Source organism: Lepisosteus platostomus, chromosome 8 (assembly GCF_059453375.1).
Source record: "Lepisosteus platostomus isolate fLepPlt1 chromosome 8, fLepPlt1.hap1, whole genome shotgun sequence".
Lineage (NCBI taxonomy): Eukaryota > Metazoa > Chordata > Actinopteri > Semionotiformes > Lepisosteidae > Lepisosteus > Lepisosteus platostomus.
In genome coordinates this window covers 38,500,249-38,522,620 of record NC_142618.1, presented here as the reverse complement: position 1 = coordinate 38,522,620, position 22,372 = coordinate 38,500,249, and the positions used below count along the sequence as shown (strand labels likewise).

Genomic DNA, 22,372 nt, shown 5'->3' with positions numbered 1-22,372 from the left:
TCTGTGGATAAGGATCTGCACCTGTGGCTGGAAGGTTGCCGGTCCTGGCAGAGGAATTCTACTCCGTTGGGACCCTGAGCAAGGCCTTTAACCCAACTGCTCCAGGGGAGCCGTATAAATGGCTGACCCTGTGCTCTGACCCCCAGCTTCTCTCCCTGTCTGTGTCTGTGTCTCAAGGAGAGCAAGCTGGGGTTTGCGAAAAGACAAATTCCTAATGCAAGAAATTGTATATGGCTAATAAAGTGATCTTATCTTATAAGTAGATTCATGCTACTGATATTGCTACTAAATTACTTCAATATGTTAGCTCCTTTAGAAGGCTAAGGGAACAATAAACCTTCTGAGGCATCTGTCTGGTTCTGAAAGCTTTTATTAAAGTTCCAAAGAGCTTAATATGATTGTAGATTTATTTTTTTATTCAGCCATCTCCCACATGAATCCACATGAGTACAGGGACCCAGCACCACCATGCCACCCTTTTTTTGTTAGATTTTATTTCATTGAATACTAATAGGTGTGAATAAATGTGATACATGTTTTCAGGAATTCAATTATGATAAATATGACTATGTTCAATGCAATGCTATTGCTTTTTTAAGATACATTATGATGTTTATCATTTACTGTATTCAATAATGCTTTTGTTTTTATTTCATTGGTTATATGTACAGTATTCATAATTCTCTATGATACTGTATCAAAATATATATATATATAAAACAAGAGAATATACTTTATCATAGTGGAAATACCATTTACAATTTCACCCCAAATGTATTGGTTTAACTTGTGCATTTGCATGGTTGACAGTGTAGAAGCCAAGAGATTCAAGCCTGAATTATTTGTTCGTCCAGCCAAGCTTTATTGTATGCATACATGGAACTACAATAAAGGCCATAATAGTTATAGTATATATCTTAGTTCAAAGGGGATATGGCTCTACACAGTTTATATACATGTTTCTCTACACCCTCCTCTCCTGTCTTTGAGGTAGCTTTCTCAAGACACTCCAGGACTCAGAAAGCACTTAAACATTCCTTTCTCATCAGGAGTTGAGTGTAAACATTCACCATTTGGAAGTTCAGTACAGGGGGGGGGGGGGAGCATCTGTGCTTAAGCAAGCGTGACAGTCAGAGTTCAGTATGCGAATTCAGCAGATACGGTTACAGAGTAACACACAGATTCTGCTAGCAGGCTCCATCAACAGAGATCAGTATAATAATGTGTAGGTTTTTGCAAGCTTTTGTTCTGTTTTTGAAATTTGCCTTTCTGTTTGAGAACTCATGCTTTTGTTTTGCTTTTCCATTACTTACACATGGTTATGAAAATATATGCTCTGTGCTTCTGTAGCTGAGGAATGGACCTGATGGCTCATCTCCACCCCTGGGTCCCAGTGGAGGGAACGGACATTACTGTGGGACCAGCTCCCCCTCCTCCCTACATACAACAGACAACACTCTCTTTGTCCATTTTGTCTCTGATGGCTCCAGTGAGGCACTTGGATTCAAATTCACCTTTGAGGCAAGGGGCCTGGGTGAGCACTCCAGCTCTTACTGTTTCCCCTCCTTTAAAACAACATACATCTTTTACAACATACTGTATGAATAGCTATTGATATGTAATCTTGCATATGTACTTATCCTGTGTATTGTGCTGTATGTACAATTCTTATCTTTATTACATATTTGCGAACTAAAGAATTTACAGTATATAAAAAGGTTTTGGCTATAGTTTTAGAGCTGTATTTTTGCAACTTCATGACATTACACATTCAAAGTCACTACTTTCAGAAACAAATTATTTGTGCTAGTTCTCTTATTATTCTATTTAATTTTTATTAGTCCAACTGGATTGAGAGTATGGTTAAGAATAGTAATTTGTTCTAACATGCAGATTTAAAAAAAAACATTCTATTTGATTAAATCTTGATTTTAACATGCTACTATTGGCCTTTTCAGATATCACATCATTCATGTTGAGAAACCTCATCCCTCTTCTTGTTGTCATAATTTTGCATTACCAAGGCCAGGTTTTATACTATACTGTAAGTGTTATGGTTCATCTGTGAGGCTAACAACATTGTAGCAGACTGCCTGCTGACTGCCCACTAGCCCACCAACAATACTGATATCCCAAGGCAGAATATTTGCATTATAAAGGACCTCCATCAAATAACAGACCAGGCCATACAGAAATAAAATTCGTTTTAAGCGTGTTTTAATTGCTGCCCTCTGTCTTTATTATTAAACTTAGAAGTTAAAACCAGTTTTCTTAAGTCTTCATTAATTGTATAAAAAATAAAACATTTTTATTATTTCTACAGTATGTGGTGGAGGCATTGAACTGAGTGATTCAGATCCCCCTGGATACGTAATGTCCCCCAACTATCCCAGCAACTACCCCCAGAACGTGGACTGCATTTGGGTCATCACTGTCCCCAGTGGGAAAGTCATTCAGCTAGACTTTGAAGATGAATTTTACATTGAGTCATCTGCAAGGTAGTAGTGACCTGTGATGTTAATGTTAACAATTGTTTCATTAAAGAAATAAATATACAGTACATCTACTGTATGAACAAATGTAATGATAAAAAAGACGGGTGGTGACATTTTAGTTTACCTACTGTATGTGTTTGACGCTGTATATAATTTATATACAGTAAATGGGTTTCTAAGATTAGGCAAAAAGGATTAAACTGTGTCTGAAAAGAAAAAAAGGGTTATGAATGTTTAACTTAATAGATTTATTTTTGCATTTTTTTCTGTTAAATGTGATTTTTCATGATTTCCTAGTGCAGATTTTTTTATATGCTGAGGGATTTAATGTCTTGACACATGGACAGGCAATGTTAGAATTATGAATATCTGCTTCTATGGTATAGGGTTCACTTTGTGCCACTGAGTGGTAACAGGACTTATGTGAAGGTAGAGCTTCATCTAAAGTGACAGTGCAGTTTCAGATAAGGAATAGTTTCAGATAAGTAAAAAGAAGATTCAGGTCACTGTAGCTTTTGCATATCTTGGCCAATCACTACACACAAATTCTCTTCAGCACTTGTGGGCTATCCCTGAGTGATGTTAAAGTGTTCCATGTAAACTCACATCCTTGTATATAGGTTGTGCCAAAGATGGGATAAAATCTAAACAGACCAGGAATACTGATCTTGTTCACATTGTGTAATCACATGTACTTCCTTACATCAGACAGAAGAAGACACCACAGTACATTAAGCCCCATTAGCATTTTGATAGCCTGAACTGTCCTGCCCCCTCAGTTTTGGACAAAAGGATTTTTGAACACTTTCGCTTACTTAACTAAAAAATAGTTGTACTTTGTCAATGGTCAGATAACTACAGTAACCCCGAATTCACAGTTACTACATCGGACTGCTTGATGTGCAGGAGGGCTATCCATCCAGGAACGACACATATTACATAGTGTCTACGTTATTAGGTGTCAACATTATTACGATCTCGTTTGCTCAGGTTGACCGATTCTTTGCAGTAGTTTATCCTTATACTTACAGTCATTATATAACTAGGACTGTAGTTATAGAAGTTTGTGCTTTTTGTTGGTTTGACAACTATTTTTTCTAAATGATTCAGAACCTTGTTACCGTCGATGTAGCTGCAGAAATGAACGCGTATTGTGTTTTGTCGCTCCAGGCAATAATAATAGCGAGAGTGTTGTTGAACGTGAAACTGTACTTCATCGCTAAATACAAGATTGCTCGTCGTTATCTTCTATCATGAAGCACTAATCAGTTGCATTGAGATTTTACTTGGGTAGTTGCAACAGCTCCATTTCAACTGAAATTTGAGACGCTCCCTACAGATTTTTCCCCCTGGCGCCAGCCCTGTGTATGCTGCTCTGACGGAGAGAACACTCATCGCGGGAGTCGTAGCCGATCACAATGAAGCTATTGCTTCTGGTGTGACTAAGATGTTATTAATTAAAGCTACGGCTTGGCTTAGTGCTTGTTGCGGTTGAGGTTGATTTCTTTCCTCCATCTTGGAACACAGCAGAAAATTAGAAAGCTTGTTGATAGATTTTCTCAGCCAATCACATTGTGCCACTTAGACGGACCGCCAACATTGGGCCATAATTTACCTCTCATATACACATAAAATGCTATCACATTCACTAGTTTTGCATCACATTGTGAAGGAGTGTTTTATGTATATGTGAGAGGTAAAACCGGTGCATGTGAGAGCAATTTGTGTATGAGAGGTGTATTGAATAATGGCCTAAATGGCACCTCATACATAAATGCTTTGATTTTGCATGAACTTGTTTAAAGGCTCATTGTGAGATGTATGAGACATCTTTGACCTACTGTATGTTTCTATGTCATAATAAATTCTACAGCCATTTTACAAGGAGACTTCTGCTGTACCTGTGTTAAATCATCCTCTGTCATTCAAACCTAGCTGCTTGTATGATTACCTGGAGCTACGTGATGGAGCAACTTCCAACGCTGACCTGATTGCCAGACTCTGTGGAATTCAGCTCCCATCTACACAGCACTCCACTGGCTCTGTTATGTACCTGCGCTTCCGGACTGACAGTAGTGTCACACACAAAGGATTCAAAGCCAAGTACTCCATAGGTACTTGTGACTGGATTTTGCACTAACACTTTAATCACTTTTAAAAGTTAGGTCTCTTGATAATTAGTAACTATTGTGTTGTGAAGTTACTCTTCATAACTTTTAAAGTAAGCATGAATTTACTGTGTCCAGGATTTTGAATGATAAAATGAAGAGAAATAAAAAACATTAAAAATACATGCTCTAATTATATGCCTTGCACTGAAACAAAGAGCTTGGCTTAAAATGTTAAAATTCTTTAAACACAAATACCGTTCAAATGAAAATGAAAATACAGATTTTATCAAGCCCCTTTTTTGATACCAGTATACCAGTTTGATACCAGTATGATGGCTGTGATATAGTGATCATTTGAAATGTCTTGTTTGTTTTTCTTCTCTATTTCAAGCAAAGAATGTGGTTTAGAAAACTATTTTTAAGTACATAACTTCTGCTTTTATTTTTACAGCTACATGTGGTGGCAGATATGTTGGACAGAGTGGAATAATAAAAAGCCCTGGATTCCCTGACTCCAGTTATCCAGATGGGTCATATTGTGAGTGGTATTTGCAGGGGCCCACTGGGCACTACCTGACCCTCACCTACATTGCTATGGACCTACAGACCTCTACTGATTGCAGTGCTGACCACGTGGAGATCAGAGAGAATAATGCTACAGGTCAGTGCAATTTGCAGGTCTTGAGTTCCCTGGGTTTTATATTTTTCCCATATGACAGTGTTTTATCCTTTTCCATCACTAAGTCTGTTAAGAGTGTTCTTGATGCTACCTTTCCAAATCCTAGAAGCTACTGGCAATGCTACTGCAACGGAGTTTTACAATCAACCATGAAACAAGGACCTGAAAACAGAAACTGATATAGAGAGTTAGTGAGTTCTATTTATGAATGAGAATAGGAGGTTTTTTAAACAAGGATTGCTGTATGGGTATCTAACAAGTTTCCCAGCCAAGCTGTGGAACTGATTCAATTGGATCTATCAAGACATGGCTGGAAAAGGATTTCAGAACACCAAATTGCTTGTAGCCAATCCCTTGTTGTACCCTTTGATCATTTTGAATTGATGTACTTATTATATGTAGTGAATTGCTATATTAGTGAATATGTAGTGAATTGTTGTTGTATTGTATGTAGATTTGCTTGCTGGATCTATTTCCTTTGGCGGATGTATACCTCCTTGGAGGCCATATTATATGTAATGTGTAATTGGAAAGAAGTTCCGTGCTGTCCAGTAAATGAGAAGAGCTGCCTGCAACATAGTCCTTGCTTCCTGTTATTTTGTTTGTTTTAGTAGTTCGTGTTATAGCACATACATGACAGTTGTGCATCTAATTTTAAATTTTATAGCTGTTACCCAAGGAAATAAATGTATTTTTTTTTTGTGGAAAATAAATACTTCTGAGGTTAAACATGAAAAGCTTTCATTTAATTAAGATAAAAATGCCCTTTCCTCCAGAAACATTTTTGTTAAAAGCATTTGTACATTTCTAAGATACAAGTAATAGTTTTATTCCGTGCTGAAAAGAGAACAAAGAAAGAGCCTCCTGCTCCTCCTCTCTCCCAGCTTTTGTTCTCCTACTGTGTTCACACCTGAAGAAGGCTCCATGGCAGAAATCTTGTGTTTTCTTTCTTCTCTTTTCAGCATGGAATAAACCTATTACTTGTTCCTTTGCAGCCTATGCATGCTGACGCAGCTCTTCACCTGAACCATTTCTAAAATAAATGTTATTTTCTTCAAAATATTTGTGCTTTACAGAAAATGATATTGAAAACACTTTCTGAACGGTATAAAGATATATAAAATATTAAAAAGGGGATATATAATTTAATGTTATTTATCTATTAAGCATCACAGTAAATTATTCTGTAATAAATAAAAATGTATTGTTATAAAGTTTTCTCTATCATGTGTGATGTAAAGAAAATCTTTTTAATGTCTCAGGGCATCTCCTTGGCAGACACTGTGGAAGTGCCCTGCCTTCACCGGTGGACACAGCAGACAGCTATGCCTATGTGAAATTTGTCAGTGATGGGAGTGAAAACGCTCTGGGGTTCAGCCTGAGATTTGATGCCAGTGTGGAAGGTGAGTTTTGTCCACTTTCAGCCTGAACTAGATCAAAATTGCAGCCCACTCACCAATATTGCAAAAATGTATTGCAAACACAGGATTCATTTGAGGGATTCCAATGGGAAGTAAAAAAAGCCTTCGGAAAACAAATTTTCATTAATTATTGGATTTATATTTTTCTGTTGATGAGCATTTCAGTTTTAATTTCATTCAGGTTCAGTCTGTGTATTCTGTTGAGTGATTTTCTTCGTAGTTCAGTATTATTTTCTGTTGATTGTTATATCAAACTGAGCATTAAATGCAAAATTCTTACACCTTTTTGTAATAATAAACTTTATTTCATACAGCACCTTTAAAAGTGGCTTCTCAAAGCACTTTACAGAAAAAAAGACACAATGACAGGAGATGGCAATATTACACAAGTAACAGTAAGGATTTGGAATATAGTTGGAAAGCAAAGGGGCACACAGAACCAGTTAAATAAGAGCCCTTCGAAAGAAGAAGGTTTTGAGTCTAGATTTTAAAGAGATCAGAAAAGTGACTCTGTGATATCCTTAGATATGGAATTCCAGAGCTTTGGGGCGTAGCAGAAGGCCCTGTCACCCATAGAATGTAGATGGGCGTGGGGAACAGACAGAAGACCAGAATTAGATGAATGAAGGTTGCGAGGTGTGGAGTAGCACGATAGTAACTCAGACAGGTACTGAGGTGCTAAGCCATACAGATCCTTATAGGTGAGCATGATGATTTTGAAACCTCATAGGAAGCCAGTGGAAAGATTCCAGGACAGGAGTAATCACCTGCACGAGACCTGGCTGACCTGGATGCCAAAATGTGGACATACTGACGTTTGTTCAGACTGGATTTAGACACCCCAGCAAGTAGGAAGTTAGAGTAACTATTTCAAGAGGAAATAAAAATATGTTGGCCAGCTTCTCAGCAGACAACATATATATGCCATATACTGTACATGGCATATATACAACTATAAATATGGCAGGTGGTGGATTACATAAGAGATATCAATTTACTAAGACATGCAGCATCAAGTAAGGAGAAGCTAGAGAGAAGAAAAACAGCAAAACTAGGAAAGCAAGGAGGAGGTGTGGAGATAGCATGTATTGTAGAGAGAATGTGATGCTGGATGTTGTTGATCTTGGAGCCAAACAGCTCTAAGAATGCGATGCAAAGATTGGCGGATAATGCTACTGGGCAGTTTGACTTAAGCAATCTGTTAATGATGGAGAACATGTGTCTAGGATTGGGATGATTTTTCTTAATGATGTGGGAGAAGTAGCTGGATACAGCAGGCTCTGTTGCATTCTTGCATTCAATCAAGTACTCTTTCCAAGACTGAAAATGTACATTCACACCAGAAAGATGCCACCTGCATTCCAGATTTCGGGAGACTGCTTTCTTTGAACTCAGCTGATCAGTGTACCATGGGGCAGAATGAAAAAAGGAGATGGTTCAAGTTTTAAGAGGAGCTAAGATGTCAAGAATAGACTAGAGAGAGTTATTAAACATTTGTACTTTGTCACTTAAAGGATCAGAGTTAGATAAGCAAGAGAGCAGAGTTCACAGACCTAGTCTGATCAAGTGATCACCATGTGCAAAAACTTACAGAGAGTGAGGGGGATGTATGTGAAAAAGGAAATAAAAAAAAAGAATACCTAAGTGGTAATTTGAAATGACTAATTCCAGCATGTGACCTTTGTTATGATTTGGGCTAAGAACAAGCTGGGTTAGATTAAAGGATTCCAACAAAGCTAGACAATCCTTGGCTAAATTGGAAGACTGTAAATCAACATTAAAGTCACCAAGAATAATGATTCTCTTAAACCTGAAACATTAAACAGAAAGTAAATCAGCAGACACACTCTAAAAAGGCAGAGTGAGGCTTGTTAAACAACAGATCAGATCATTACATCTGTGCCAGGTTTCAGTCAAACACATAAAATCAAGTTTTTCTCTGTGATGAAGTCACTTAGTAAATCAGCCTTGCTGTTCACGGATTAGGTGCTGAATAATGCTGATCTAGCCGGTCTCAGTGAGAAAAGGATTTTGTGATAAAGCAATGTAGCTTCCAGGCATGGAAGGGAGAGTATGTTGTTCACGTCAGCACTGGTGTGGGATGTTCTACCACTAGCCTTGTGCCGTAAAACAGGCACATTAACTCTTCTAGTGGATGAAGGTATAAAAAAGACGTCTAGAGCTGCAGTGGGTCTATCTCATTGGACCCAGGATCCCAATATTACGGCAGTGATCAAAGGTAGATGCGAATTCAGAAAACTGGACAGGGTTTAAATATCCTGGAGCATGACTTCTCACTACAGCCAGATGCTCAACATGTGTCCTCAGTAATCAGTACAGGGCAGAGGAGTGGCCCATCACCCCTACAGCTGCACACACCCTACAATTCACAGTGGGGTGCACATAACAACAGCTACAACATGCCCTGCCACTTCACAGAGGGGTGGAGATAAAGACCTCCATATGAATAGATCATAGTATAAATATAGGAACAAAAAGACAGAGAAAAGATCAATCACATCATTATCAAACACCATTCTCCAGCTGTGCCATGGGAGAGGTCATCCTGCCAATGAAACTTGGACTCTTTTTTATTGAAAACAAATTGCTCTCTTATTTATTTGGAAATTCTTATTTCCTTTATTTATTTCTGCAGACTAAAAAAAGTCTCTCCTATTTTATTGATGTATTGACAGGGCAGGGAAATCAGTTCCCTTTTGCTTGTGTGCATCTGGTAAAGAGGAAAATTAAGTCCTGGTTGGGATTCATTTTATTAGGATGCAGGTCCTCTATATTCTCTCTATATCTTGTTAAGGTGTTTGTGGTATTCAGTTTATAATGGAGGAATTCTGGATTCCCAAATTTCTACACGAAGCAGGACCAAAACCCACTGATTGTACATATCTGTCTATAGTGTAACCATCATGTGTTGTGTAGTTGTGTTATGAAAAAATATTTAGATGGACTAAATTTGGGTCTGATTATTACTATATCACAAAGTTGTGCAGGAGACTAAAGAACACACATAGTGCACAATGTTTAGAGATCCTTGTCTGTAGTGTTTGTTTTTGATTGAAAAACCTTCCTGTTTTCTAATTTACTTACCAATAATAATATTAATATTATGATCGCAAATCCAATTTGCTTGACTTACTTTTACTCAGTAATGGAAAATTACACATCCAAAAAGCATCCCAGACCTTCAGTTTGCTCTTTAGCTGGTATCCTTGTTTGCCTCAAAAATGTTGGATCAATGGTTATTTGGCTGAAGACTAGTGATTATAACAATGTATAAAGAATAATCAATTAAACCTGTTTGCTCATTTTAAATGGGAAGGCTCATGGGATGTTGCAGTAAGCTACAACTCTGAAAGTGATGTTTAAGGTAAGTAGCTTTTCCCTACAGTTTAAGTGGGGATCAGCACTGGACGGCAGATTGTGAGTTGGCAGATAAATTAAAATTACTGTTATTGTACAGGCCAATGATACACTATATCCACAATACCAACCTTGTTTTGACCTTGTCAGAGATAGTGGACCCATTATGGACTCTTCCAAGTAATATATTTTCTTGACTTTGGGTCTTATAAATGTATTACAAAGGTATTTTAAGCTGTTTTTTTAACTGGCAGTATTGGAGGAACATAATTTTCAAATATTCTGGTGGAGCTTTCAATACAGTTTCTTTTGGTTTCAATACTTACTTTCAATACCCCCAAGAGGGCAAATATCTTTTTCAATTTAATGGGACCAATAATCAGCCAGTTTTGTAGGCATCTCTGACGTTTTTATAAAGGATTTTGTTCTTGTGCAAGGTTTTGTCTCAATGTCCTTTCCTTACTGTAGAGTGTGGAGGTGATCTGAACGCACCATCAGGGACCATCACTTCTCCAAATTACCCCAACCTGTACCCTCACAGCAGAGTGTGTGAGTGGAGGATCACTGTGCCCCAAGGCAGGCGAGTGACGCTCACCTTTAATGACCTGCATCTGGAGGATCACAACACCTGCCTCTATGACTATGTTGCTGTGAGTATGACTCTGAAGCAGTGTGGAAATCACCCTGAGCAAGTGCACCTCAATCCCAAACATGATTGAGTGGCTTCAGAAAGAAACCTTGAGCAAACAATAGTTTATTTTTGTTTTTTTTAAAATGTGTTCCTCTGTGGTTAAAGGAGAAATGTAATTGTGGTTGTTGCTTGTCCTAAACTTTGCATCTTGCAGTAGTGATTTGTCACTGTAAACAATTGTCAAGGACATGATCCTCTTGTGAAGATCTAATTTGAATAATAGTTTTTGGTGAATTATGTTATGGCGTTCTGCATACAATTAAATCAATGTAACATGATTTGATCATATTTCAACATTATTCTGTTTTTGCATTTATTTTACTGTAATTTCACTGCATTTCTCTCTCCTTTAGATTTAACACGATGCATAAAAGAAAGCATTTTTAGGGATATATTGCCTGACTCTTTTGGGATTCTTTTGGGAGAAAGCTTCAGGGGTACTGAAAAACTGTTGTATTTTTTCCCAGGTATACAATGGCCTCTTATCCAGTGCACCTAACTTGGCCAGGTACTGTGGTACTGTGAGCACAGGAACTCTGGTGAAGTCATCAGGGAACACCATGGCTGTTGTTTTTGTCACTGATGCATCAGTGTCAAATGGAGGATTCAGTGCTGACTACTCCTCTAATGAGCCAGCAGGTGATATGATGAAAATAGCTTGTTTTATGAGAATAGTTTCCTCTCTGTTTTCACACTCCAAAGACTGCACCATCTGAAGATGGTGTAACTCTGCAAAACATACTGTATGTTTTTCCTTAATTGTAAAAACATAATAACTCTTTATACAAGCAGATTCCTTAAATTAACATTTGCTCAGCTTGTAAGGGAGATAAAACTCACTCAAGAAAAATATATGTCAAATTCTAAACTGGGGACATTTGATAGTACTCATATAAACTCATGCAAACATAAATGTATTTAAAGGTGCTCACAGCTTTAAATGTTGTTTTTAGTCCTTGTTTGATCTCTGACATTACTGTTTCCTATCTTTGTGTCTGCAGTTTGTGGTGGGATTTTAAATGCTCCGGGTGGGGGAAACTTCACTTCCCCAGGGTATGATGGTGTGAGCAACTATACAGACAACCTCAGTTGTGAGTGGCTCATCCAGAACCCAACTCACATCAACTCTTCCATTCACATCAGCTTTGATGACTTCCATCTGGAGCACCACCAGACTTGCGAGTGGGACTACATAGAGTTCCGTCTTGGTCAGTACCATATCTTTGAGTAGACCCACTGTACAAAACTTTTTCAATTTCTCCTGTACAGCCAAGAGGCTTCTTTAACTGACATTATGTGGCACTCTTTAATTCTGTAACTGCAAAAGGTTGCTCAGGACTCGTACAAGGATACAAATGTTTTTCTTCCGTACTGAGTAGGATCATTTGTTTGTGTTTATGTTTCTGTTGTTGCTGTGCTGAAATTTACAATCTACTCCTTCTGGGTTAGATTCTGTAAATTTGGATTTTGTCTTTTTTTCTTTTTATAAAAAGTTAGTTCATCTTCTCAACACCTTCATCTTGGGTCCACTTAGCTTAAAAAAAGGACCCAAACACACTTTTAGTTCCATGTAGTTTTTCAGTTTGATGGATAGGTTAGGAACATTTTTGTAAGTGGTGATCTGTAGCAAACTGTATACATTCTCTGTAGGGCACTACCCCCATAGCCTAGTTTGCCACACTCCCTTATTGCAAGCTTTCTCCCTACAGGTGATTCGAATGGTGAACTGGTGACAAGGTATTGTGGTCAGTCTGTTCCTAACATGCCACTAGTTGTGTTTGCCCCTCAGCTCTGGGTTCACTTCTTCACAGACCCATATGTTGAAGACATAGGTTTCAAGGCACGATACAGTTTCTCAGGTATGTATTCACACTCTTCTAAACAAGTACATAATATGTCAATGAGAAGGTGATGAAAAATTAAAGCCTTGTAAGCAGTTAAAGGTGGAGTCCCAGCTCTTCATATCAATTAACAGCACCCAAACCCCTTCAGATTGAAACACGTACTTCAGTGCAGCATCATATTTGAACAGCACTTGAGGATCCTAGCTTTACAAGGACATATAATATACCTTTTTCAAAAACTGCAATGTTAAAAGAAGAGATTAAGAAATTACAGTACTTATTGGTCTCTGTCCCCAATTGTTTTAAAAAGACTATTAGAGGAGATTAGAACAGGAAAAAATTATTTTAATTGCATTATGACCAGAATCCATGATCAGTTTTATCAGCTGATGTTTTCTCTTCATAAGTCCAAGAAGGTTCAAAGGGGGAGAATTTACATGTCTTGTGAAGTCAGACCTGAAGTTGGGTTGGCAGCCTCCAGTTTTCTTTCTTACAGGTTGCGGTGGTTTACAGAGTGGTGAAAGTGGTGTGGTGTCAAGCCCCAACTACCCCAACCCATATGATAACTTGAGCCGCTGTGCCTGGCTGCTTGAAGCCCCTGAGGGCCATCGTATCACAGTGAGTGGGAATCATTCCCCCAGTGTCCTGTTGAACAGTTTATTTCCATCCTTCACTGAGCTCTGCATCATCTTAAGGGTTTTAGAAAAATGCTTAATTTTCAAATATAATGCAAATAACATAGTTTATAAAGACAAATATGGAGGTCCTGCTTGATATATTTCAGAGAATTGCAGCTGACAAATTGTAACTGTTACTTGGTTTGAATTTTTCTGCAAGAACATAAGAAAGGTTTCAAACATGAGAAGGCCATTTGGACTATTGGACACATTTGGACTCAGATACTATTGAGCTTTGGTAATATATATTAACCTTAGTGCTTCTAGTACACAAAACCCTTCTTAGTCTTTTATGGTAAAACTAATACAGATCTTTGTCCTTCTGCTGCCTGAGGCATATTGTTAACTTCTTCCTTAGTGAACACTCATTTAGTACTTCAGCCATTTCCCTTTCATTTAAAAAAAAAATTTGTCCCAGATATACTTTACTCCATCTGTGACGGTTCATGTTCTGTTGTAGTACTGAAAGAACATTTTTCATGCTAATGACAGTGGCAGGAATTTGTAGCCGATAGTGCTATCTAGCAATTTTAAGGTAATAGGAATCAGACCAGACAAGACATACTGTGAAAATTAAGTAGGATACCCAGAGATTAGGGCTGATGCAAAAGTGAAGTTTGGGAGAGAGAAAAAACATAATCAATAGATTTATTTTCTAAAAAATGTCTTATCCTAGATGATAAAACTCCCAAATATGGATATGGTTCCGCTTCTCCTGTCAATAATCCTTTGGGAGACAACAGAGTCCAGCAAATGCACTTGCTTAAAGGAAGGCCATGAAATCCACAGTTAACTGCACAAACACGGTAGCTCAAAATATTACACATACAAAACAAACACACAGCTAGAAGCCCAACATGAAAATATTTGCTTTTATAATAGAAAATATACATTTTTTCATTTTAAACTGTCCTGCACCAATTTCTTTTAAATCCCAGCATTAGACACACAAAAGAAAATCAGGGCACTCAGGTACGGTAGTAAATAAAACTTTTTTTGCTGTGAGGTTAATCGACAAATATTTTAAAATGTATGTTATGATAGTAAAAAATTAACCACAACGTCACATTTGTAATAATCTAACTTCTCTTCATAAAAGAACACACAAAAGTATCCACAAGAGGCACACACTCACAGACAAGACCTGCATGTACACCAGTTACCCAAAAGTAATATCTTGCAGGTAAAATCCAGCAGCCTCCTTCTGTCACAGCAAAGAAAGAAGAAAAGGCCTCTCCTGTTACCTTGTGATGCACTCTTCTCCTGACTGAGGCTTATGAAGCCCTTTCCTAACCTCCCAGACCTCACAGGAGTTGTGGTGAAACAGGGTGGTGTACGCAGAAATAGTGAGTGGGGCCTAGCTGACTACATGCAGATGGCCAGGTGTAAAAACGTATTGTCTCCTCCACTTTTGTTCCGGTGCATCAAGGTCTGGTTTATATACAAGGTCTGTTGTTAGGTTGATTGGCCTGTTTGATCAATCCCATCTGACACCACCTATTGTGGGGTAATTAAGTGGAGTCTGAGAAAGCAGTGAGTCGTTTAATTTTTGTTTATTGTCGATTGTCCCACTTTATTCCAGAAAGCATGGGAGGCTTTGATTAAAGGATGACTATAGACGTAAAAATAGACATACCCAAACCTCACAGAGACACTTGCCATTACAAGCATACTCAAAGTCAATATAGTTCCTGCCCTACCCCTACTTTTGTCTCAACATGACACACTTTTTATTCTTTTAGCCTCCATTGCAATATTCTATATATATTTCTCTTTCTTTACCTATGCTTACAATCCATTGTACTCAGTGTTTTTCCTTAAATTAGATACTGTTGTTTTTTGTTAACTTCATGAAGTGCTCTCTTTTACTAATTTTCCTAATGTATTTTTTTAACCATTTGGGAAATTGATTTTTAGCTTATTATTTACTCAGTTTTGTAAAAAAAATGTTCTGTGCTTCATCTAGTATGTGTTTAAATGGATTCTTCCTTTCCAGCTGTTTCCATGTATTTTCCACTGATTTCATATCATTCCTATCTCGTTTTACTTCTCTTGTCTTATTCCTTCAAAATGTACTTTCTGGACATTGAAAACTGGTGGACTGAATCTTTACAGTTTATACTTTAAAATATATTTCCAAGTACATCATATTATGATCATAGTTCCCTAATAGTTCAGGTGGGTAGCTGTGTCAGCATGCGTAGTCTGCAAAGGAACAAGTAATAGGTTTATTTCATGCTGAAAAGAAGAGAGGAAACACAACGTATTGGCTATGGAGCCTTCTTCAGGTGTGAGAAAGACAGGGCAGACAGCAAAGATTAAATAACACAGAAGAAAAAAAAAGCTGAAGGGGTGGGGGAGAGGGGAGAGGCAGAAAGGCCACTCAGGAAGTGCAAAGTGGAGAGGGGTGGGAGAAGGAAGGTGTAAAGTCAAAACCGGCATGAGAATAGATGCCGCCCAATCATCTCATACCGCCGACCACCAAATCTACGTAAACTTCTTGTTCAGAGCTCTTGACCGCACTCAGCAATCATGGTCCCCACCAGGCACCTTCCCCTGCAACAGAACTCGCTGCATCACCTGCAAATACAAATCTAACAACACACTCATTCAGGGCTTCTTCCGGATCACCCAGACGACATCCTGTACCTCCAGCAACATCATTTACTGTATCTCCTGCAAAAAATGCCAGCTATCTACTTTGGGGAAACCCGGAAAGAGACTAGGAGATTGCTTCAGAGAACATGTTAGGGCTGTGAAGAATAAAAATTTCTCCAAGTCCATAGTTTCCCATTTCACCTCAGATGGCCATGATCACACTGATCTCTCTGTCTTTGTTCTCAAAGAAGGGCTTCTCAACTCCCATAGCAGAAAAACAACAGAAACAAAACTCTTATTTTCATGTAATCATCTCTATTCTCATGCCGGTTTTGACTGCACACCTTTCTTCACCCCTCTCCACTTTGCACTTCCTGAGTGGCCTCTCTGCCTCTCCCCTCTCCCAGCTTTTGTTAAGATAAGATAACTTCTGTGCTATTTAATCTTTGCTGTCTGCCCTATCTTTCTCACACCTAGAGAAGGCTTCACAGCCGAAACTTTGTTTTCTCTCCTCTTTTTAACAGTTCCCCAATGTCTGTCTCACTTCTGCTTGCCTCCCTTGTCTTGATTGTTTCATATCTACCAAAACAGTTTGTGACGCTTATATTCCTATAGGTCTATAGGTACTGTATATGTTGGGGGAAATCTCCTCTAATAACTGCTTATTCTGTACCTGAATTCCTAATTTCATTATACAGTTTTGAATTATAATCAATGCCTGCATCTGACATTCTATAATACAAACCTAAACTTTTTTTTTAGTTACAGTGCTTCACCTCCCCTTCTTCTATATATTCTGTCTCTCCAGAACATCATTTTCATGTAGCCAGGTTTCTGTGATTTCAATAACATTAAATTCTCTAAGCTAAAGTGGTAGCTTCTGTCTCTTCTAATTTGTTTCTGTTATTCTTAAGATTTAGGTGTAAGCACTTAAATACCCGATAATTTGTTGGTATTTTAACCTTCGTTTCTACCTTGGTCTTTGTTTCCAATGTAACTTTGTTTTTGCTTATCTTTTCTCTACCCTTTCTACTTTAAAGATTTCTGGATTTCTTATTGGGATCTTGTGCCACAATTTCCACAGTTAGCATTTCTTTTATTTATAGTTTATTTCTGGGATTGGTGCTCTTGAATGTTTCTAATCTCTGCCAATGCTAGGCTGCAAAAATAACTGTTTTGGGTGTAAATTTTTTTTACACATATTTTATAAGCCGCATTTTTAAAAATGTGTTTCCTGATGGACAAAGGCCTGAGAGGAAATAGTGTGTGACTTCATCTAATACTTTTAGAAATCAAAGAAAAGCAATTAACCGTACTGTGATGAATGAGAATCTTGGGAATTTTTTGTTTTTCTCAGTAACTGTTTAATAATGCTTTCGATGTTTTTCACAAGATATGGTTTTTCTTATTAACATAAAATCTGATCATTTTGTTTTGTGTTCTTTTGTTCCATGTCCTTTACATGGATAAAAATTTTAGTTTTTAATTTCCAAACACAGCAGACTGGACTTTGATGAAAAAGGTCCTGTAAAATCTAACCAGTATTTTTTTTTTTTACTAATTTCCTTAGATCACCTTCAACTACTTTGATGTAGAGCAGCACCCACAGTGCTCATGGGACTCAGTAACGATAATGAATGGGGGTTCTCCAGGGTCACCTGTAATTGGACATTACTGTGGAACCAGTTCACCTGGAACTGTCCAATCAGGTTCCAACAACCTGGTCATTGTATTCATAGCAGACCACACTGTATCAAGAGGTGGCTTCTACGCCACATGGACTGCAGATTCCTCAGGTACAGTTATCTGTTGAATAGGTAACCCCTTACTTTGTCTCACAATGAGGTAGGCATACAATACTGCAAATGAAGACTGTATCCTGATAAAATACACTATTTGTGAGAGACTAAATTTTGTATCTTTGAAAGAAAAAACAGTCTGTCTCACATCATCATCCATCACTTTCCATAACTGCCTATACAGTGCAGGGTCATGGGGTCCCATAGTCTATCCCAGGAAGAGATGGGGACATGGAATACACCCTGAATGCGACACGACTGTGTCCATCGCAGGGCATACACAGACACTCACTCCAAGAAGGTTTCCCCACAAGCCGATTAATGTACCAGCATGTCTTTGGACTCTGGGAGGAAACCAGAGCACGTGGAGGAAACCCACATGAACATGGGGAGAACATGCATATTCCATGCAGGCAGCACCCCAGGAATTGAACCCAGGCTGATGTTTGAATTATACATTTTTTGACAGTTTAATATAAAGAAAAATTTAAGAAAGGAAAAGAATCTACAATCTAACACATTGTACAGGTAATATTATTTTATCACTAACACTGACAGATTTAGCACTTGCCAGGGACTTGTTTTCCCAAAATAATCTATTATAATATAACTAAAATACCTTTTCTATTAGAGATTCTAATGCCAGTGGTACTGTTGCTAGTAATGGGTGGAGCATCCTGTTTTAGGTGTTTCTACTGACTTTGTCTGGAAAACAGGAATATGAATTTAAACAGCTAGTCTGTAAAAACAAATTAAAAACAGGTAATGTAATCCCTTAGCACAGTAATAAAATCATAATTACCCTTTATTTTAGTTAGAATAATTCCCCATTTAACCTCTAACAGTCATGATCATACTGATCTCTCCGTCTGCGTCCTCATAGAGGGGATTCAGAACTCCTATTATGCCAGCAGCCATATCACCCTGCAACTCACAACTGGCAACCCACTGAAACTAAGTAGTTGTGAGCCTGGTCAGTACCTGGATGGGAGACCTCCTGGGAAAAACTAAGGTTGCTGCTGGAAGAGGTGTTAGTGGGGCCAGCAGGGGCGTGCTCACCCTATGGTTTATGTGGGTCCTAATGCCCCAGTATAGTGATGGGGACACTGTACTGTAAACAGGCGCCGGCCTTCGGGTGAGACATAAAACCGAGGTCCTGACTCTCTGTGGTCATTAAAAATCCAGGGCGTTTCTCGAAAAGAGTAGGGGTGTAACCCCGGCGTCCTGGCCAAATTTCCCATTGGCCCTTACCAATCATGGCCTCCTAATAATCCCCATCTATGAATTGGCTACATTACTCTGCTCTCCTCCCCACTGATAGCTGATGTATGGTGAGTGTTCTGGCGCACTATGGCTGCCATCACATCATTTGGATGATGCACATTGATGGTGGTGGAGTGGAGTCCCTTTTATCTGTAAAGCACTTTGAGTGGAGTGTCCAGAAAAGCACTATATAAGTGTAAGCAATTATTATTATTATTATTATTATTATTATTATTATTATTATTATTATTATTATTATTATTATTATTACAGAAAGATATCTGCCAGTTTCCCTCACTCCCTCATGCCTGAAGAAGGCTCCACAGCAGAAACATGTCTTTTTTCTTTTCCTTCCAGCAATAAACTTTGCAGCCTATGTATACTGACTACTTACTTGAACTTCATCACCCTTTATTTTAGTTTTCTTATTTCTAAGAATAAGTACAAAATACTGATTTTCTGAATTATATGGAACGAAGGAATAGACTATCCTCCTAAGAGTCAAAATTTCAATAAAAATAAAAATAACCTGAATAGTTAAAAATCTATTAAGAGCTAGAGTATGGGTATTACTCCAGTGTCTTGGCCAAATTTCCCACAGCCTTTTTCCAATCATAGCCTCTTAATAATCCCCATCTTTGAACTGGCTTAATCGCTTTGCTCTCCTCCCCACTGATAGCTGGTGTGGGGTGAGCGTACTGGTGCATCATCCAAGTGGTGCTACACACTGGTGGTGGAGAGGAGTCCCCATTACCTGTAAAACACTTCGAGTGGAGTGGATTGAAATGTTGATGATGATGATGATGATGATGATGATTAAAAAATTAGTCACTAAATGAAAAAAGACATAAACTAAATCTCTTAGACTCTCAGCTTCCTGTAACTTTTGATATGAGGATTTGTATAAGAGCTCTGACACAGTCTAATACCTTTGGTGCTGAACACTTTAATTACAAGAACACTAAATGTATGGTGGCTGCATATGAGTTTTATAAAATATTGTAGGATTCCTGAAAAAAAAACAGAAATCCAAATGCAGAACATGACTGACCGCTGGTGATTTAAGTGTCATTTGTGTTGCATAGGCTGTGGCGGTATCATCCATGCTGATAGTGGTAATATCAAGTCACCGGGGCACCCGCAGAACTTCCCAGCCAACAGTGAGTGCGTGTGGAGGATCATTGCTCATGAAGGAAACCACCTGGAGATGAACTTCAGCAGTAATTTTGAGATCCCTGACAGTGGCGGACAGTGTCAAAGCAGCTATGTGAAGGTATCTGCCCACTCTCAGGAGGAGCTGCACATATTCAACATAAAATGAAAAAAATAATTGAAAGTATTTTAAAACTGCAATGTTAAAATTAATGTGAAAATTGCAATTACAGTACTTGTACATTTGAGACATTGTCAGTTTTGAATGGATTTATTAATTTGTCCATCTGGATCAGAAATTAGCTTGTTTACTGCTTTCCAGAAAGATTTTGTTCCACAGATTTCAAGGCACACAAAAGAAAGGTAGGGAGGGAGGAATGGAATGATCTAGCATATACATGTATACAGAAGTACAGTAGTTCAGGTGGGTAGCTGCTTCAGCATGCGTAGGCTGCAAAGGAGCAAGTAATAGGTTTATTCCATGCTCAAATCAGTCCTCACCCGAAGAAGGCTCCACAGCCGAAACATTGTGTTTTCTTTCTTCTGTTTTTAGCATGGAATAAAACTATTACTTATTCCTTTACATGTATACAGTGTGAAAAGAATTGATCCACATCATAAAACAGACAGCTTTGTAAACTGAGTGGGTAGAGATTACACTATTTACTTACAATTCAGATTATATATTTATTTTATATTCAGATCAATCTGGTGTGTTTTTGTGACTCCTATTTAACTGAAACAACCTATCAATGTGTCTGAGTGATACTGTGAATTCAGCCAATCAGATCTTTGGTCCAAATTCAAACATTGTCACATTTGTTGAATATAAACAATTCCAGTTCAATAGCAAAGGACTGAAGGTTCATATAAGTTTCTGGTTATTTACATGAATAAATCTTGTGTCTGTGTTGTCTCAGGTTTGGGCAGGAGGAGCAGATCAAGAAAACAGTCTGCTAGCCACAGGCTGTGGAACCACTGCCCCAGGATTGGTCATTGCCCCATTTAATGTGATAACAGCCAGGTTCCAGTCCCAGGAGACCATAGGCAAAGGCTTCTCTGCCTTCTTCACCACTCGTATGTTTGCACTGCAGTGCCGTGGTTACTCTCAACTACTGTTATCTCCTCTGATAAGAACTAAAAATTTTTTTAATTTGCCAAGAGAAGCCAGAAGAATATGATTTTCAGTTTTCAAATTAAATTTGGGCACAGATGAGAGGAGCTTATATTCACAATGAAACCCTCTCCAAACAGCTACACACATAATCCTCTTGGCCTACTTTAGAATCCTCTGTTTGTAGAGGGCATTTAGGCTTATTTGATTTGTCCCAATTTTATTTTAGTCAATGTCTTCGTTACTGGAGTTTGCAGTACCTGTCGTATTGAGTTTTTTCATGTTACTCATTGTTCTGCCAGTTCCTGCTAGTCTGCTGTCTGGTAGACTCGCATATTATACTGTAGATGAAGTGGAGTGTGTTCTGAAAGTGTACATAAAACAGGTGTACTCAGATATTCTAAAATGACTTGTGTCTACTGTATGCTGATTACTCCTCTCCTGGTTTTCAGGCTGTGGAGCAAACTTCACTGCCCCAGAAGGTCGTGTTGTATCTCCCAATTACCCAGAGCACTACCCTCATGACTCAAACTGCAACTATCTCATCAATGCTGGGCAGCAGAAAGTTGTCATTCTGCACTTTCAGACTTTCCAAGTGGAAGGTAGGTGTTTATGCACGTTTGTGTAAAGGCAGTAATGTCTGCCTTATGTTTTCTAAAGCAATGCATGTTGGACTATGTTGAAAAATGTCTGCTAAAAATATTGTTAGGAATATATGAGTTAAGGAAATTGGAGAATTAGAAAATACATCAAATTTAGTGGGATAATCAGTAATTTAACTAACTAATCATAACCCCAGAATTGTAAATTAAATGCCAAGACTATACCTGAGTGATTGGTATAGTTAGACACTTGATTCTCTATTCTCTGGCACAGAACTGACAAAGGAGTAATAAATAAAAGGCAAAATGAGATAAATATTTATTATCAACACAAACTAAATGAAAGACAATGTATAACATTTCAAAATAAACCAGATGATTATTTGATTAAATGTGTTGCAGACCCACTTCAGCTCAGCAAACGCCTCACCTTCCATGTATTGTTTTTACTCACTTTGAAACCCAGAGAACTACAAATGTTGATACAACTAGAAGTTGACCATTGTCTCTAGATCCCGAGACACCACAATAGCTATAACAATATCTCA

General features: G+C 38.1%; 1 protein-coding gene across 1 annotated transcript in view; it reads left to right on the top strand.

The window, feature by feature from the left end:
- cubn (cubilin (intrinsic factor-cobalamin receptor)) overlaps window positions 1-22,372 on the top strand; it is a 128,812-nt gene that overhangs the window by 77,308 nt on the left and 29,132 nt on the right. The window contains exons 43-56 of the mRNA XM_088643354.1: window positions 1,351-1,534; window positions 2,324-2,498; window positions 4,431-4,609; window positions 5,058-5,267; window positions 6,548-6,688; window positions 10,553-10,734; window positions 11,243-11,414; window positions 11,777-11,983; window positions 12,485-12,634; window positions 13,116-13,237; window positions 17,465-17,690; window positions 20,042-20,229; window positions 21,029-21,185; window positions 21,675-21,824. Coding sequence (XP_088499480.1) covers window positions 1,351-1,534; window positions 2,324-2,498; window positions 4,431-4,609; window positions 5,058-5,267; window positions 6,548-6,688; window positions 10,553-10,734; window positions 11,243-11,414; window positions 11,777-11,983; window positions 12,485-12,634; window positions 13,116-13,237; window positions 17,465-17,690; window positions 20,042-20,229; window positions 21,029-21,185; window positions 21,675-21,824 — 2,443 coding nt within the window. The remainder of the gene's footprint in view (window positions 1-1,350; window positions 1,535-2,323; window positions 2,499-4,430; window positions 4,610-5,057; window positions 5,268-6,547; window positions 6,689-10,552; window positions 10,735-11,242; window positions 11,415-11,776; window positions 11,984-12,484; window positions 12,635-13,115; window positions 13,238-17,464; window positions 17,691-20,041; window positions 20,230-21,028; window positions 21,186-21,674; window positions 21,825-22,372) is intronic.